The 16,746-nt window shown below is 36.8% G+C and overlaps 1 protein-coding gene across 1 annotated transcript in view; it reads left to right on the plus strand.

Moving 5' to 3' along the window:
- Nucleotides 1-16,710, plus strand: part of LOC145732676 (uncharacterized) — a 33,910-nt gene extending 17,200 nt beyond the window's left edge. The window contains 6 exon segments of the mRNA XM_081985097.1: nt 1,794-6,959; nt 6,961-10,749; nt 10,807-10,894; nt 11,005-11,211; nt 14,092-14,718; nt 14,775-16,710. Of these exon segments, the coding sequence (XP_081841223.1) occupies nt 1,794-6,959; nt 6,961-10,749; nt 10,807-10,894; nt 11,005-11,211; nt 14,092-14,718; nt 14,775-14,944 (10,047 nt within the window). The 3' untranslated portion in view covers nt 14,945-16,710.
- Nucleotides 16,711-16,746: the final 36 nt, after the last annotated feature.

Consider the following 16,746-nt stretch of genomic DNA (forward strand, 5'->3'; position numbering starts at 1 on the left):
CAAACTTGCCGTTTTGCGTAATGCCAACTGCCAACAGATAAAAACGAAAAGTAAAGTGAGGTTAAAATCAGAGACTGACTATTAGTATTCAGTTGAAGCTGCAGAATTCAATACATAAATATAGTATTCAAGGCGATTATGAGATTCAAAATTCATCAAAATATTCAAAAAAACCAGAAAAATAAGAAAACAAAGTAGGAATAATCTTCTTGGTTGGCCAAACTGTTTTCATTGACAGCTTTGACATAAAAGTTTGATAGGTGTAAAACGAAATCACATTATGCTTCAAGAAATTCATGAATTTATTTGATGCATAAAATTTGATCAAATAAATGTGTCCAATTTCTTTGAAGTAAAACTTTTGGTGTAAAACCTGCTTAAGTGAATGTCTTCCGGAAAAAACATTTACTGATTAGCGCTTCTATTTCAGTCATTGTCAGTTTGACAACCATCGAAATTTATTTGATTTGTTTACTATTAATTCTTTTCCGTTTCTTTGTGTTGTTAATCATTTATAAAGTTTTCTATTTACCACACCACCACAGTTCTTTTAAGAGCTATTGTTTCTACGCTTTTAACATTCTGTAAGTACTTTCATAATATTATTATTAATATTTTTATTTTTTTTATGTCGGCTGTCACCATCTAACCAAAATTGGCACAATTACTAACCTGTTTTCAAAAAAAAAGTGGAAGTGTCTATTATGATTTTTATTTAGCCATTTGGTTTTTCCTAAATTCGGAATTACTTAGTATTACAGTATTTTTTTTAGAAAATGCCTGGAAAAATTCTCTTCAGACAATCCCAGCAGTTAATTCTTAACCTTTGTGAATATTTTGAATTGGAAAAAACTAATGGAGGACCTTTAGAAGCTTTATCATCTGTTCAGGAAGAAAATAAGAAATTTTAAGACCTTACATATTCTTACTGATGTATTTTTTTTGATACTAGCTGCTTTGAAAATTTCCCGCAAAACTGTTTATTCGATTCGGAAAAAGCAAGCAAGTAATCTTATGATTTTCTCACCTAGAAAACGTAAATCGACGTTATCGACGGGCCAAGACCACTGATTTATCTGAAAGCATTAAAATGGATGTTCGAAATACATTATATGATATGTACAACGATAGTATGTTAATAATAGTAAAATATATCTACTTTTGTAAGAAACATCTATTAACATTTCATTGTTTCCAGAGACTGAGATTTTTGGGTTGAATTATAGATTTTTCATAAAAATTTCTTTAAACATATTAATAATAAAGTCATAGAAAAAATAAAATAAGCGTCTAAAATGTTTTCCAGCGGGTTTAAAATAAAATTAGTGGATTGCAACCTGAAAATGAGATATGAGATACTACAGCATCACTCAGAATGTCTTATTGAATTTTTAATTTGTTGTATTTATTTTAGAGAAACATGTAATCATCCAAAACCTAAATCAAGAGCTTAAAGCTAAAGAAATACTACATATTGGTGATACATCTCTGCGAATTTTGGTAAATAAATTAGGTTTCAAATTTAGACGGAATTCTATGATCCAAACGGAGACTTCTCATAAATAAAAAATGTTATTTCGGTCAAGATATTTTTGATTTGCTTTGGTATAATGTTGTTTTAGTTCAAATTTGCAGCCAAAATTCTCTACTTTCTGACTGACAATACACGCAAAATTTTAAACGTGACGAAAACTTGATTTAATTCATATGATTATAAATGACGTAGCCTTCGTGACGCACGGGTAAACTCACTCCGCGAGAACAGTATTTTAACTATTTTATGTCACTTCTAGATGACGAACGGTATCCAAAAACCCGACACCCTCTTTAAACGTGGTAAACTGGACAAAGAAGGAACCACCGATTCAAGCACTGTCAGTACCCCATCAGCAGATCAAGACAGCATCCTCAAAAAGGACATATCCAAAATGACTCCGGAGGAAATCCAACAACTCAAAGAACAAGAATTGGAAGAACTCAAAGAGGAACAGGAAGTAAATAAAGAGATCGAAGCCGTGTTTAGAGGTAGTGAAGCTCAGGAAATTGAGTCTGAAACTGGTGGAGTGCGGGTAGTTAAGGAAACATCCATCGACGACAATTTGGAGGCTGAGGAGTATTTGATAGTGGAAAAAGAGGACATCGAGCACGACTCCATGGATCAGGAGGCTAAAGAAGATGAGATGCAGAAGCTTGTTAGGGATAGTGAGGAATCGGAGAAGCTACGCAAACTCAGTAGTAACGAAGAAAAAAAAATCAAAGGAGAAGACGATGTCAAGGAGGTGGTAGAATCGCAACCTGACGAGAAAGTTGAATCTGGGGCAACAACCACTGCTCCCACTCTACCTGAGGATGAACGTATCACTTTAGATGAAATCAAGGAAGACAAACCAGCAATAATTGAAGAAAAACAGGTCAAAGAAGAAACCAAAGAAAAAGAACTGCCAGTTATCCATTTACCACCCAAAATTGAACCCGAAGTTACCAAGCAACCTTTACCGCTAGACAAACAAAAGCACGTAAAAGACATAGTGAAAACCCCTGATGAAGTGGCAGACCTGCCCGTACATGAAGAAGCTGACTATCATATAGAATTCCAAAGTGAAGACAAGAAGGTCACCAATGAAGTCACTAAAAAAACCGATGAAGTACTGGAGAAAGCTGACACTGAAACCAAAGAGAAACCAGATCAAGACAACAACTTAATTAAAACCGAGCTGAAAGAAACTCTAGAAGACGAATGGGTGGTTGTAACCAAAGAAGAGGACGTCAAACCACCAAGACCCAAATCCGGACTGGACTTAACCCCAACCCAGTTGGACGAATCGAAAATCAAAATCGACGACAAGGACTCTGACTCAGAAGCCAATGAACACGAAACCAGAAAGGAGGACGAAATCCAGGAACCACTAGAAAAGGACACTGAAGACATTAAGGCGTTAATAGAAGAAGCTGATAAGAAGGATGAGTTGCAGAAGATAACCGCCATTAAAGAAGCGAAAAAAGACATCGCAGACCTGGATGTTAAGCTTCAAGAACTGAAGAAGGAAGTTTCCATCCCTGGAGAAGATGTAACAAAATACAATGACAAGCTAGCTGAACTAAAATCAACTACAGACAAAGTTGAAGAAGAGTTGGAAAAGCTGGATCAAATACCGCCAGTACTGAAAGAACTAGCGGATATTGACAAAGCAGAACTGGGACGTAAGTCCCCGGCTGAACGTGAAGAAGACGTAAAAAAAATCGTGGCCAGCGTGGCCGAAGTACTGAAATCCGACGCTCCTCTAGAAGAACTAACCAAACCATTCAGTTTCACTCAAGAACTACGCGAAACCCACATAACCACCCAGGATTCCCCAATTTCCGACGTGAAAATCATAAAAACAGACGACATTCCCCCCATCCCAGAAGAACCAGCTGAAGACGACGCCAAAAAAGAGACACAAACCACTCTAGAAACTGAGGGAGAGAAAGAAGATGACACTACAGTGCATCGGATGTTGGTCACTGCTTCTAGTGAAGATGGTGGCGAAGAAATTGAAATTTGTCCTGCAGGCACTATTACCTTCTCCAGGAGTTCGGAAAGTTCCGGAAGATCATCGCCGGAACCTTCAGTTAAGTCGCACAAGTCTTCAGTCACTGAAAGCGTTTTAACCGAAAAGCAGGCTCCTGTGAAAACTGAAGATTTAGTGGAAGCACAACCCATAAAGACAGACTTTAAGCCTTCAGTAGAAGCTGAAGAACCTAAAGTAAGTGAAAAGCAAGCCACGCCTCTAGTTAAAGATGACACAATTGCAACTAAATCTGAGGTGAAAGCGGAACAAGGAATAATTGAAACAAAATCTGACTCGGTTGTAACGTCAAACGACGAGGTCTTCCATAAACCTGAAGAAGAATCATTACAAAAATCAGATGCACAGTCTTCAATTACTGACTCAAAGAAATCAATAGATGAAGTGAAGACTAACGTTGCTGAATCTCATGAAGTTCTAGAAGCAACGCAGGACGCTAAAGATGATGTTAAACAGAAATCCATTAGTGAAGAAGCCACTAAAGACTTGGAACAACCTGGCAAAGATTTGGTTAAAGAAATTAAAAAGGAGGAGCCTCAGGAAGACAAGAAACCTTTGGAAGAAGTGAAAACTCAGGATATCAAGCCAGAAGATACTAAAAAGGTTTTGGAAGAAGTCAAGAAAGACCTTGCTAAAGAAGAACAAAAGCCCGAAGCAACACAACCTTTAGGACATCCTGAGGAAACCTTGGATAGTAATAAAGTTCTGTCAGACAAAGAAGAAAAAGTCTTAGAAGAAACGACGAGTCAAGAATTTAAAAGGCTCGAAGAAGCTAAGCATAAATTAGAGAAAAAAAGCGTTGAAGAAGACGGACAATTTTTAATCCAAGAAAAAGCTGAAGATCTTAAAGCTACCGAGAAGGTTTTAGTATCAGCAGACAAAGAACCTGCAAAAAAAGAACGAAAGGTCAGCATATCTGTGCCAGAAGAAAAATCAGAAGAAGTCACACAGAAAGATTATACTATAGAAGAACGAAAATCTAGCATTGATGATAAAGTGAAGATTGAAGACAGCAAAACAATTGAAGTTGTAGAAAAAGATCATTTAGAGTCTGCAAAAGAAGAGCTGAAATCCACCGCTGAAAAAGAAAATGCTTTAGAAGATTTTCTTCAGAAAACAATTGTAGAGAAAGATCAGAAAGAATCTGCAAAAGAAGAACAATCCAGCATTAGTGAGACAACTTTGCCAGAAGAAAAAGAGAAACCTTTAGAAGAAACTCTGCAAGAGATCAAACCAACTGAAGTTGTAGTAAAAGATCATTTGGAATCTGCAAAGGAAGAACAAACAACCAAAATTAGTGAGAAAAAATTGCCAGAAGAGAAAGATACATCTTCAGAAGGTGTGAAGATTGAAGACAACAAAGCAACTAAAATTACTGAAAAAGATCATTTAGAATCTGCAAAGGAAGAACAAGCATCCAAAACTAGTGACAAAACTTTGCCAGAAGAGAAAGATACGTCTTCAGAAATCGTAAAGATTGAAGATATCAAAACAACTGAAGTTACAGAAAAAGATCATTTAGAACCTGCAAAGGAAGAACAAGCATTCAAAACTAGTGAGAAAACTTTGCCAGATAACAAAGATACATCTTCAGAGGGTGTGAAGATTGAAGATATCAAAACAACTGAAGTTACAGAAAGAGATCATTTAGAATCTACAAAGGAAGAACAAGCATCCAAAATTAGTGAGAAAACTTTGCCAGAAGAGAAAGATACGTCTTCAGAAATCGTGAAGATTGAAGATATCAAAACAACTGAAGTTACAGAAAAAGATTATTTAGAATCTGCAAAGGAAGAACAAGCATCCAAAATTAGTAAAGAAACATTGCCAGAAAACAAAGGTACATCTTCAGAGGCTGTGAAGATTGAAGACATCAAAGCAACTGAAAGTACAGAAAAAGATTATTTAGAATCTGCAAAAGAAGAACAAGCATCCAAAATTAGTGAGAAAAATTTGCCAGAAGAGAAAGATACATCTTCAGAGGCTGTGAAGATTGAAGACATCAAAGCAACTGAAATTACAGAAAAAGACTATTTAGAATCTGCAAAAGAAGAACAAGCATCCAAAATTAGTGAGAAAACTTTGCCAGAAGAGAAAGATACATCTTCAGAAATTGTGAAGATTGAAGATATCAAAACAACTGAAGTTACAGAAAAAGATCATTTAGAATCTGCAAAAGAAGAACAAGCATCCAAAATTAGTGAAAAAACTTTGCCAGAAAAGAAAGATACATCTTCAGAGGCTGTGAAGATTGAAGACATCAAAGCAACTGAAATTACAGAAAAAGACTATTTAGAATCTGCAAAAGAAGAACAAGCATCCAAAATTAGTGAGAAAACTTTGCCAGAAGAGAAAGATACATCTTCAGAAATTGTGAAGATTGAAGACATCAAAACAACCGAAATTGTAGAGAAAGGTTACAAAGGATCAGCAAAGGAAGACCAGAAACCTAGTACTGATGAAAAAACTTTGGCAGAAGACAAATCTTCGGCAGAAGTGAAGATTGATGGTATCAAAACCACTGAAGTGGTAGAAAAAGATGGTAAAGAACCTGCAAGAGAAGAACCATCCAGCACTGATCAGGTAAAAGACAAAAGTAAATCTTCAGAAGAAGTAAAGGTTCAAGATATCAAGACTCAAGAAACAATTGATCACAAAAAAGAATCTGATATAACAGAGTCAATTGATGTGAAGATTCTGCCTGCAAAAGAAGAAAAACTTGTAGAAGCAGTTAAAGATCATAAACCTACTGACCAGATTCCAGAAAAAGTTGATAAACCATCTACAGAACCACTTTCCAATGTAACTGAACCAATTGCTAACCTAGTTTTGCCTGTAAAAGAAGAAGAACCGAAAACCAAGAAAGACGACTTTGCTAAAGCAGTTGATGATCAGAAAACTGATGAAATCCAAGAAAAAGTGTTAGAAAAGGAAGTAAAATTTGTAGAAGAATTGAAAGTCGATAAACTCAAATCACAAGAAGCAGATCTTAAATCACCTAGCAAGCTTTTGGACGAAGCTGAAAAGCATTTATCAAAGGAAGAACACATTTTGGTAGAAAAAAAAGACAAATTGACTGAGGAACCAAAGATCCAAGAAGTCAAATCTGATAAATTACCTGAAGATCGAAAAGCTAGTGACGAAGAACTAGAAGAAGCGAATAAAAACCTTTTAAATAAAGAACAAGAATCTAGTGAACCGGTAGCTCAAAAAGAAATATCACAGGAAGCAAAAGCTCTCGAACTAAAATCTGATAGAACAACAGAAGATCATGAAACTACTGAAAAAATTCTAGAAGAACTTAACAAAGAGTCTACCAAGGAAGAACCAAAATCCTTCAGAGCAATCATCAGTGAAAAAAACTGTGCCCGAAGAAAAGAAAATCCATGAAGACAAGCTTGAGAAAGGGTTGGAAGATCTGAAGGCTGTTGAAAAAATTGAAGATGTTAAGATAGAACGAAAACCAAGCATAATTGAAGCAACAGAAGAATTTTTGGTAAAAGCTGAAAAAGGACTGGAAGCTGCAATTTCTTCAGTGGGAGAATCAATTAAAGACTTTTTGCATGAAGAAAGCAAAACCAGTCCAGAAGCAGTCATATCTAAAGATGAAATGAAAAAACCATCAGTTGAAGATCACAAAGATGTGGATATCGCAAAGCCGGAACAAACAGTTAATGAAGACGTTTTGCCAAAAGAAAAAGGAAAGGAAGAAATACAAGAAGCTGCAAAAATTGAAGCAACAGAAGGCTTTATAGTCAAGACGGAAAAAGCTCTAGAGGCGGCTGTTTCTTCAGTTAGTGAAGTGATAAAAGATGTTCTGCCTGAAGAAAGTAAAGAAAGGCCCGAATCTGTCAAAATCGATCAGCCTAAAGAGGAAACAGAATTCAAGTGTATTCAAGAAAAAGATGCAAACAAGGATCTAGAACCTCTTAAAACAGCAATTGATAAAGAAGAAGTGAAACAGGAAACAACCGAAGGGAAAGAAAGAAAATCTAGTTTAATTGAAGCAACCTGTTCTATTGACTTTGTTGTGAAATCTGAAGAAGAGTTGGAAGCCGCAATATCTTCAGTCCAGGATGCATTGAAAGAGTTTGTGCCTGAAGAAAGTAAATCCACTTCGGCAGATACCAAATCCGATGAAAAGGTGCCAGTAGAAGATATTGATACAGCTGTAAAAGAGTCACTCAGTAAGGATAATGAAGAACAGAAAGCTGAAGATTCTAAAGAGAACCAAGAACGAAAATCCAGCAAAATTGAAGCAACCTGCTGTATTGACTTTGCCGTGAAATCTGAAGAAGAATTGGAAGCTGCAATTTCTTCAGTCACAGGCGCTTTGAAAGCTTTTGCGCCTGAAGAAAGCAAAGCCACTTCTGAAGAAGTCAAATCCGATGAAGAGATACCAACGAAAGTTGTAGAAGAAATACCACAGTCTGATAAAATCCCGGAGGCACCCAGTAAAGAAGAACAGAAAGAGGATGATCATAAAGAGAAGCCAGAACGAAAATCTAGCATAATTGAAACAACAAAAGACTTTTTGGTTAAATCTGAAGAATGCATTGAAACCGCGATTTCTTCAGTTGCTGAAGACATCAAAGATATTGTGCATGAACTTTTGCCTGAAGAAAAAACTGATTTGAAGCAAGACCAAAAAGACACTGCCACTGTTTTAGAACCAACTGAGAAAAAGCCTGAAACTACTGATCCAAAATCTATCACAAGTGAAGCGAAAGCTGAAACTGAAGTTTTGGAACCAATCAGTAAAGAAATTTTGCCAAAAGGAGAAAAAGACCCTAAAGAAGATCCGAAACTTCAAGACATCAAAGATGAAACTGTAGATAAACTTGACAAGGAATCAGCAAAGCTGGAAAGGAAATCAAGTGTAATTGAAGCTGCAGAAGAATTGTTAGTGAAGACCGAAAAGACTTTAGAAACTGTGATTTCTTCAGTTGGTGACGCTGTTAAGGATGGTTTTCACAACATTTTACCACAACAAGATAAACAAAGCACAGAAAAGTTCGAACCTAGTGATAAAATTGCAGAAGAAGAAAAAGATGCAACTAAGTCAAAAGATCAGGAAGACCAATCAAAAGAAGAAATTGTTGTTCGTGAAGATGCTGGCACAGTTCCTGAACGCAAACCAAGCATAATTGAAGCCACCGAAGATATCTTAGTGAAATCTGAAAGAAGCCTAGAAAGTGCCATATCTTCAGTTGGTGAGACTGTAAAAGACGTTTTGTTAGGTGACGTCCAAACCAGTGAGGTTAAGGAAGAAACAAAGAAGCAGGATGTTTGTAAAGAACCAGAAGTTGAAATAAAAGATTTGATTGAAGTAAAAGATGATAAAACAGTTGGAAAGGAGTTGGATCGAAAGTCAAGCTTGATTGAAGCTGCAGAAGAATTCCTAGAAAAGTCCGAAGAAAAACTAGAATCAGTGCTGTCATCAATTGGAGAAGCTGCCAAGAATGTGTTCCAGGAAGATAAGAAAAACGATGAATTTGAAATCAAAGAAGTTGGAACTGAAACCAAAAGTCTTAAGTCAGAGTTGGACGCTCTTGGTGAAAGTGCCAATAAGTTTACGTCTCAAGAAGAAGAGAAACCAAAACAAGAAGAACAAGCTTTAAAAGAGTCCAATAAAATTGTAGAAAAAGAAGAATCAGAACAGGCGGAAAAAACAGAGAAGAAACCAGAATCTGTGATAAGCGAGATTGCCAAGAAACCTACTGATCAGTCAAAGGATACAGCTCAACCTAGTACTAAAACAGAATTAGAAGACGAACCCCCAAAACTGGAAAGAAGAACCAGCATAATTGAAGCAACTGAAGAGTTGATAGAAAAATCTGAACATACGTTGGGGTCGATGTTTACAGCTTTAGGAGAAGCTGCCAAGGGTGTATTGCATGGTCTAATGCCTGGAGAAAGTAAAAAACCTGATGAAGAAGAGTCTAAAGTGGAAGCCGAAGAAATAGCTAAAAGCGTCCTGCCCGGAAAAGAAGTCAAAACTGAAGAAGTATTAAAAGATGAACGTGATATTCCTAAGACTGAAGATAATGATACCAAAGTAGATGACCATAAGTCAGTAACTGAAGTTCCAATAAAGGAAGAATCCAAAGCATCAAAGGAAGACAAAGTGGATTCCAAACCTTTTAAACCCACTAAAGAAGATCTAGAAGGGAAACATGAAGATTCCGACTTCAAACTCGACAAGAAGACTTTACGAAAAGAAGAACAACGGTTGGAAGGACAAGCCGATATGCTAGAAAAAAAATATGAAGATTTATGTAAATTGGAGAAACGTGTTTCGTTTGACAAGTGCAAAGATGCGGATGATTACAAATTTGACAAAGAAATACTGAAAAAAGAAGAACGACAAATGGAGGATGAAGCAAACGAGTTGAGTCGAAGTTACGAAGACTTGTCAAAACTCACAGAGTCGGTACACTTTAACAAGTGCCCTTCACCTGAAGAATGTAAGCTCGACAAAGACACGCTACAAAAGGAGGAGAGACAGCTAGAAGATGAAGCTAAAGAGCTGCGAAGAAGCTACGAGGATTTGTCAACACTTGCTCAGTCTGTGCAGTTCGACAAGTGCCCACCGCCAGAGGAGTACAAGTTTGACAAAGTGGTGTTGAAGGAGGAAGAAAGACAAATGGAAGATCAGGCTGATGTGCTACGCAGAAGCTACGAGGACTTGTCAAAACTTACCGAGTCGGTGCACTTTGATACTTGTCCGGCACCAAATCAGTTCCACGTAGATGAAACGGTGCTGAAGAAGGAAGAAAGACAGATTGAAGATCAAGTTACAGAATTGCGGAGAGACTACGAGGATTTATCCAAGTTATCCAAGCAGGTTCATTTTGACAAGTGTCTATCTCTGCAAGACTCCACGCTTGAGCCCGAAAAGGATAGGAAGGTAGGAGACGTTGGAGATGTCTTGAGAAGGAGTCGTGAAGATTTGACTGATTTGGATGACGAGACAGGCAATTGGAAACGTGACGGCCAGAAAGAAGATAAAGATACAACAAAGTTGACAGTGGATAGTGGAGAAGCAAAGAAGTTGTCTCTATCCGACGTGGATTTTAGCCTCGAGCCTGACCTACATTTCGAACGCTGTTTCAGTGATAGTTTCGATGCCAAAGTGCCATCATCAGGACTTCCGCAGTCTTCCTCTCTATCAAAACCCGTACGTTTAGCCTATTAATTGAATGAAATTGTTTTAACGGTTTTGTTACACTTGTAGACTTCGGGAAGTGGAAGCCCTAAACCTCAAGAAGATCTCCCAACCAGCCCCTCTTTGAAGCACGACAGTGGTCCGAGTGAACAAACCGGTAAGACCAAATTTTTGTCACTTACAGAGAAACGTCATCGTTTGCACCAAACCAGTGACATAATGACGTCATTTGCCTTGAATTAGACCTTATTAATAAATTCCCCTTAGAAACGGACGAAGAGGATTTGAGCACCAAGTCGCAAGTGGCTCACTCCCAATCCGACCTGGACGAGTTGGACCCTATGAGCACGTCATTCTACGGGGCATTGCCCAAAGAGTTTGACGAGGCCCCGCCCACTTATCTGTACGAAATCACCAAAGCTAAGATTGATGATCGAGAAGGCCATAAAGAGAAAGTGACTGCTAGTGTTACGCGTAAGTAAATTTTACTCTCATCAGTCCTATTTATGTCAGAAATGTCAAACAAAAACGTTTTGATATGCTATAAATATGGCCACCCTGCCATCTTATGAGTACTGTGACAGCTGTCAGTGCAACTTTCATGTTTTGTGTCTGACGTTCACCGTGTATTGGGTAAATCAACGCACTGTTCGTATTTTGTGATTGGACAAGAAAAAGCATGAGATTTACGCAAATATTTTACATGTAGTCTAAGCACGGCTATTTTACGTTGAAAAGTTGTGTCAGATCAGTCACGTGACCTGTTATCACCTCAGTATTGATGCATATAGTAGGCGCTGACAATTTCGCGGACTGTCACTTTAAATTTAACCGGCAGGCTGACATTTTCCAATTAATCAAATCGGCCGTAGGAAAACCGTGTAAGGGACACATAGATGATTGCATGCGCGTGACAAAGACAGAACACCTCCAAAAAATTTTAAGTAGGCCATGATTTTGCAACAGTGTTGTCAAACTGACTGATTTTACCGACTGGATTTTAATAGCCGTTTGCTTTCGGTTCGTGATTTTGGATCCAAACGCGTTATGATTAAAAAGTCACGTGACCTCGATGTGGTTTTATAAAAATGGTGTCATGTGATTTTTACTGACGAGAGAAAGCGCCTAATTATTTAGCTTACTTTGTTATTAGAACATTCCTAAATATTTCCATTTACTTTCATAACATATTTAGTTCGGTTTCTGTGTATTTTGTTTCAAAACTTCTAACTACCCCCTACTAAACGTTAAAAAAAAAACAATAACAAACAGCAGTAACAATGATAAACATAATAAGCAAGTATTATACCTCAATATTGTAAGATTTTAGCAAAACAACAAATAATGACCTTTTTTAAAAAAAGTGCCAAATCTAACATGTGAAATTGACCAATCGCGTGCCGCGTAAACCACGTGATGGGCCAGGAAAATGGCGGCGGCCGCTAAAAACGACGATTCCAATATACAGTACGTTCCAGACAAACTGGCGCACTCGAGCACAAATTTGCTCGCGAATTTCAGTAGCTGCAACACAATGACGTCGACCGCAATTCGCTTTGATTTTTACTATAAATCTTACTTCGTCGTTGTCGCGTTTCGCGCGCAGCAGATCCGCCATTTTGAAACAAAAGTCAATTAACCTCAAAATGTCTCGCTCCATGCGCAGAACGGCCGTTTTGCAGTAGTCGCCGTTGAATAGTAAAGCAATTTTAGACGCCTACATTTACGGGCAAAAACAAAATAATAACTTGATATAGTACGATTCACACGTGTCTTTGCGTGCACGCCACTTTTTACAGTGTTGCCAATTCTACTGAATTTATTATCACTTCTTACGGTTTGATTCAAAAATGTACCCTCAAATTTTGGCCTGCAACGAATCCCGAACTTGCTCAGTTTGACTAATTTTTTTTGCACAAATTGTACAGGGTGGACTAATAAAGCGTTGTTTTAGCTACATTTTGGTAAAAAAATCAATTCTGTAACTGTCATACAAACAGAATTATTACCTGTCAAAGTAGACAAAGTTTTTTTGTGTAAATATGACATTTCTCAGCGTGGAACTGTCACTAAATAATTTTTTAGGACAAACTGTACAGGGTGGACTAATAAAGCGTTGTTTTAGCTACATTTTGGTAAAAAAATCCACTCTGTAACTGTCATACAACCAGAATTATGACCTGTCAAAGTAGACAAAGTTTTTCTGTGTAAATATGACATTTCTCAGCGTGGAACTGTCACTAAATAATTTTTTAGGACAAACTGTACAGGGTGGACTAATAAAGCGTTGTTTTAGCTACATTTTGGTAAAAAAATCCACTCTGTAACTGTCATACAACCAGAATTATGACCTGTCAAAGTAGACAAAGTTTTTCTGTGTAAATATGACATTTCTCAGCGTGGAACTGTCACTAAATAATTTTTTAGGACAAACTATACAGGGTGGACTAATAAAGCGTTGTTTTAGCTACATTTTGGTAAAAAAATCCACTCTGTAACTGTCATACAACCAGAATTATGACCTGTCAAAGTAGACAAAGTTTTTTTGTGTAAATATGACATTTCCCAGCGTGGAACTGTCACTAAATAATTTTTTAGGACAAACTGTACAGGGTGGACTAATAAAGCGTTGTTTTAGCTACATTTTGGTAAAAAAATCCACTCTGTAACTGTCATACAACCAGAATTATGACCTGTCAAAGTAGACAAAGTTTTTTTGTGTAAATATGACATTTCTCAGCGTGGAACTGTCATTGAATAATTTTTTAGGACAAACTATACAGGGTGGACTAATAAAGCGTTGTTTTAGCTACATTTTGGTAAAAAATCCACTCTGTAACTGTCTGTAAGAGAGCTCACATCACATCCACATTGAGAGTTGCAGTTAAACTGAATGTTTGAATAACAAGGTATGATAAACCAATGCTTGTGTGTTTGTTTGCCTATGTTTTGCCAAAATCTTACAACATAGGAGCAAAGAATCCATAGAAGTGCTATTGAGAACCTTCTAAAAAGTGCCATAATCCTCTCCAAGTTTTCCAGATTTTTTTTGAATTGTCAGAGACCTCTAGAATAATTTTTAGAGTTCCATAGATCTCAAAATGTTATTGAGAACCTTCTAATAAGTGCCAGAGGTCTTTTTCAACTTTCAACCTTTCCAAAAATTGTTTTAATGTGTCAGATGCCTCTAGAACCATTTTGAAAGTTCCATAGATCTCAAAATGTTGAGTTAGACAGCCAGTGGAAATCAACCAAAATATTCCTGTAGGAACAGAACAAAACAAGAGTTTATCAGACTCATTGAACCAGTCACGTTGTCTTCTTTAACCTGACTTGTTTATTACGTATTTTCAGCAAAGCCTTCTAGTTTCAATCAAGATACAGCAAAAGTGTTAGATAGCTGGGGTCCTCCCCTAGGGCTTCCAGCTCCAACCTATTTCCACGACTCCGGATCAAGTGAAGAAGTAGACTTGATGACGTGCAGCTTCATCGGTAAAGAACTGCCAACCCCAAAAAGGAGTTTCGAAGATGAGGAAACGCTAAAAGCGGCGTACCGTACGTACAGGCCGGAACCAGCCAGAAGAAGAAGTCTCGAGGAAGACCCAATGACAGCGAGCGTGTACGGTGAAGATCCTATGGCGTCCTGGGGTAAACCTTTAGGTCTGCCGAGTCCGGCCCCGCCCAACAACAACGGCACCCCCAAGAAAGAGAAGAAACTGTCCTCGTATGTTTCCGCAAAAAATAAACTAAACGACGATAAGAAAAGGGCTGAGTCACCTTCGAAGATGCGAGGAAAGAAAGTGAATCCGGTTTATGTGGACTTGACCTACGTGCCTCATCACGGCAATCATTACTATTCGTTTGTGGACTTTTTCAAAAGGGTCAGGGCCAGGTATTATGTGTTTTCGGGTTTGGAACCCAGCCGTCAGGTTTACGACGCCCTGCTCGAGGCTAAAAACACTTGGGATGATAAGGATTTAGGTAAGTAAGCAGGTTAAGTTTAACGAAGTTTTGTTTAATATATTTTGGATGAACAGAAGTAACAATCATCCCGACTTACGACACTGACATTCTCGGGTACTGGGTCGCCGAAAACGAAGATCAACTCAGCAAACTGAAGATCGATTTGGCACCATCGGCAAGTCGTTGCACCATCAATCTTCAGGACCACGAAACTTCCTGTTCAGCTTATCGCCTCGAGTTTTAATTGGCAATATTTACGAAACATATATTTATTAGAAAAACAAAAACCTCTATCGTCCCGTTAGGCCTAAGAAGTCTTAAGATACTAACTAGAGTAGCTAAGGGGCGTTCATTCCCCTTTAAAGTTTAGTAGTGTAAAATATCATCCATTGTTCTTCGATTAATAATAATTAAACTAGCCTTAGAGTACTGTAATAATATAAATGACAAGTTTCTAAAATTCCCATATATTAAAAACAACACACAACCAAAAGTGGGTGACATTTTACTCTAGCTTTACAACTCCCCGCTAATTTTTGTCACAACGCAATTGTTATTACACGGCGTTTGCATTATATTATATAACACCTAATTCACTGATGATTTATAATAAAGTTAAGCAAATTTAAGTTTTCAAAGTTTTAAAGTATCAACTAAAACTATATAATGTTGCTTAATAAATTATTATACTAGACTGAATAATCGTGTTGAAAGTAATTTTCTAAAGCTCGGCGTCTCAAATTTATAAGTTACTTTTTCAAAACCAATCCAAAGTTATGATTAATAAGTGGGCTCTAACCATACAACCACAAAAATTATACTTTTAAGACGTTGAAACTTCAATTACATTTACTAAATTCCTACTAAATAATTAATCTCACTTTTTTTGTTATATACAGTGTATCCCAAATTGGTTCTTCTACATATATTGGTAACCGTAAGAGGCGGTTAAATGAGGAAGATCCCAATACATGTAGAACCCTTGGGACAAGCTGTATAGTAAAATATTAAATGTTTGCTAGCAATGTTAGCTTAGCACTAAGTACGACGTTTGAAGAAAATATTGACTGATATGGGTTGTCGAAGCTAGGAACTTAAAAAAAATCGCTTCAATCAACACTATTTTACGTTAAGCTTTTTGTGGCAATAAAAGAATTTTCAATTATTTTTATAAACAAATTGAGTTTTTAGAAAGGCCTATAATCGTACTTATTTTGTTTAAAAACCAAAAGTAGTAGAACAAGACTGGTTATTTATTTATTTTATATTGTGTGTTTAATAAATAGGGTAATTTAGAGTTAAAATGCGCTTTAGTGAGTAAAGGGTTCAGTAAAATCGATATAGTGGGGCCACTGCTAAATGTAGGCAACTTAATATACACTGCGCTCTCGTTTTTTAGCGATCAGAGCTTTGATTGTCACAAAATTAACGAAATTAGATAAGATGGTGCTATATAAGAAGGTCATGCCTTCGAATTAGATATTTTCTCTAATAGGATGTCTGAGCTAAAACTTTTAGGCAACCAAACATACTTCAATTATTATTATTATTATTAGTAGTTGCTTAGGCCAGATATCTAATTATTAGATTATTTTAAAAATATATTCAATCTATAGTTACTGTCATTTGTACCTACATGTGGGCTTGTTACACGTTTTTGTTTCAACTACTAGATTTAAATACGAGAAAGCATTACTTTAACACGCACAGGCACCTCTGTAGTAGCTTTAGAAATGTGTTTGAATATATTTTTAAAGCAAAAAGCATTGTGATTACCTTGATTAGGTCTTGCAATTTAAATTTGAACGGACACTGCGTGGGTTGGGGTTAGATTTGAAAAAAAAATTGGAAGAAAAGTCAAAGCTGATGATCAGTTCGGAGGGAAAATTAAAAAATCGATCGTGATTCTAATCCTGTTTAGCTTATATAATGTTGTATTAAAGTTACATTACTATATTTAAACGCATTTAATGTATGGGAATATATGAGAGTAAAAAATTTTAAAAATAACCTGACTTTTATTCTAAGGGATGATCAAAGTGACAA

The sequence above is a fragment of the Ips typographus genome, linkage group LG8 (assembly GCF_016097725.1).
Source record: "Ips typographus isolate SLU linkage group LG8, UJ_Ityp_2.0, whole genome shotgun sequence".
In the NCBI taxonomy this organism is placed as follows: domain Eukaryota; kingdom Metazoa; phylum Arthropoda; class Insecta; order Coleoptera; family Curculionidae; genus Ips; species Ips typographus.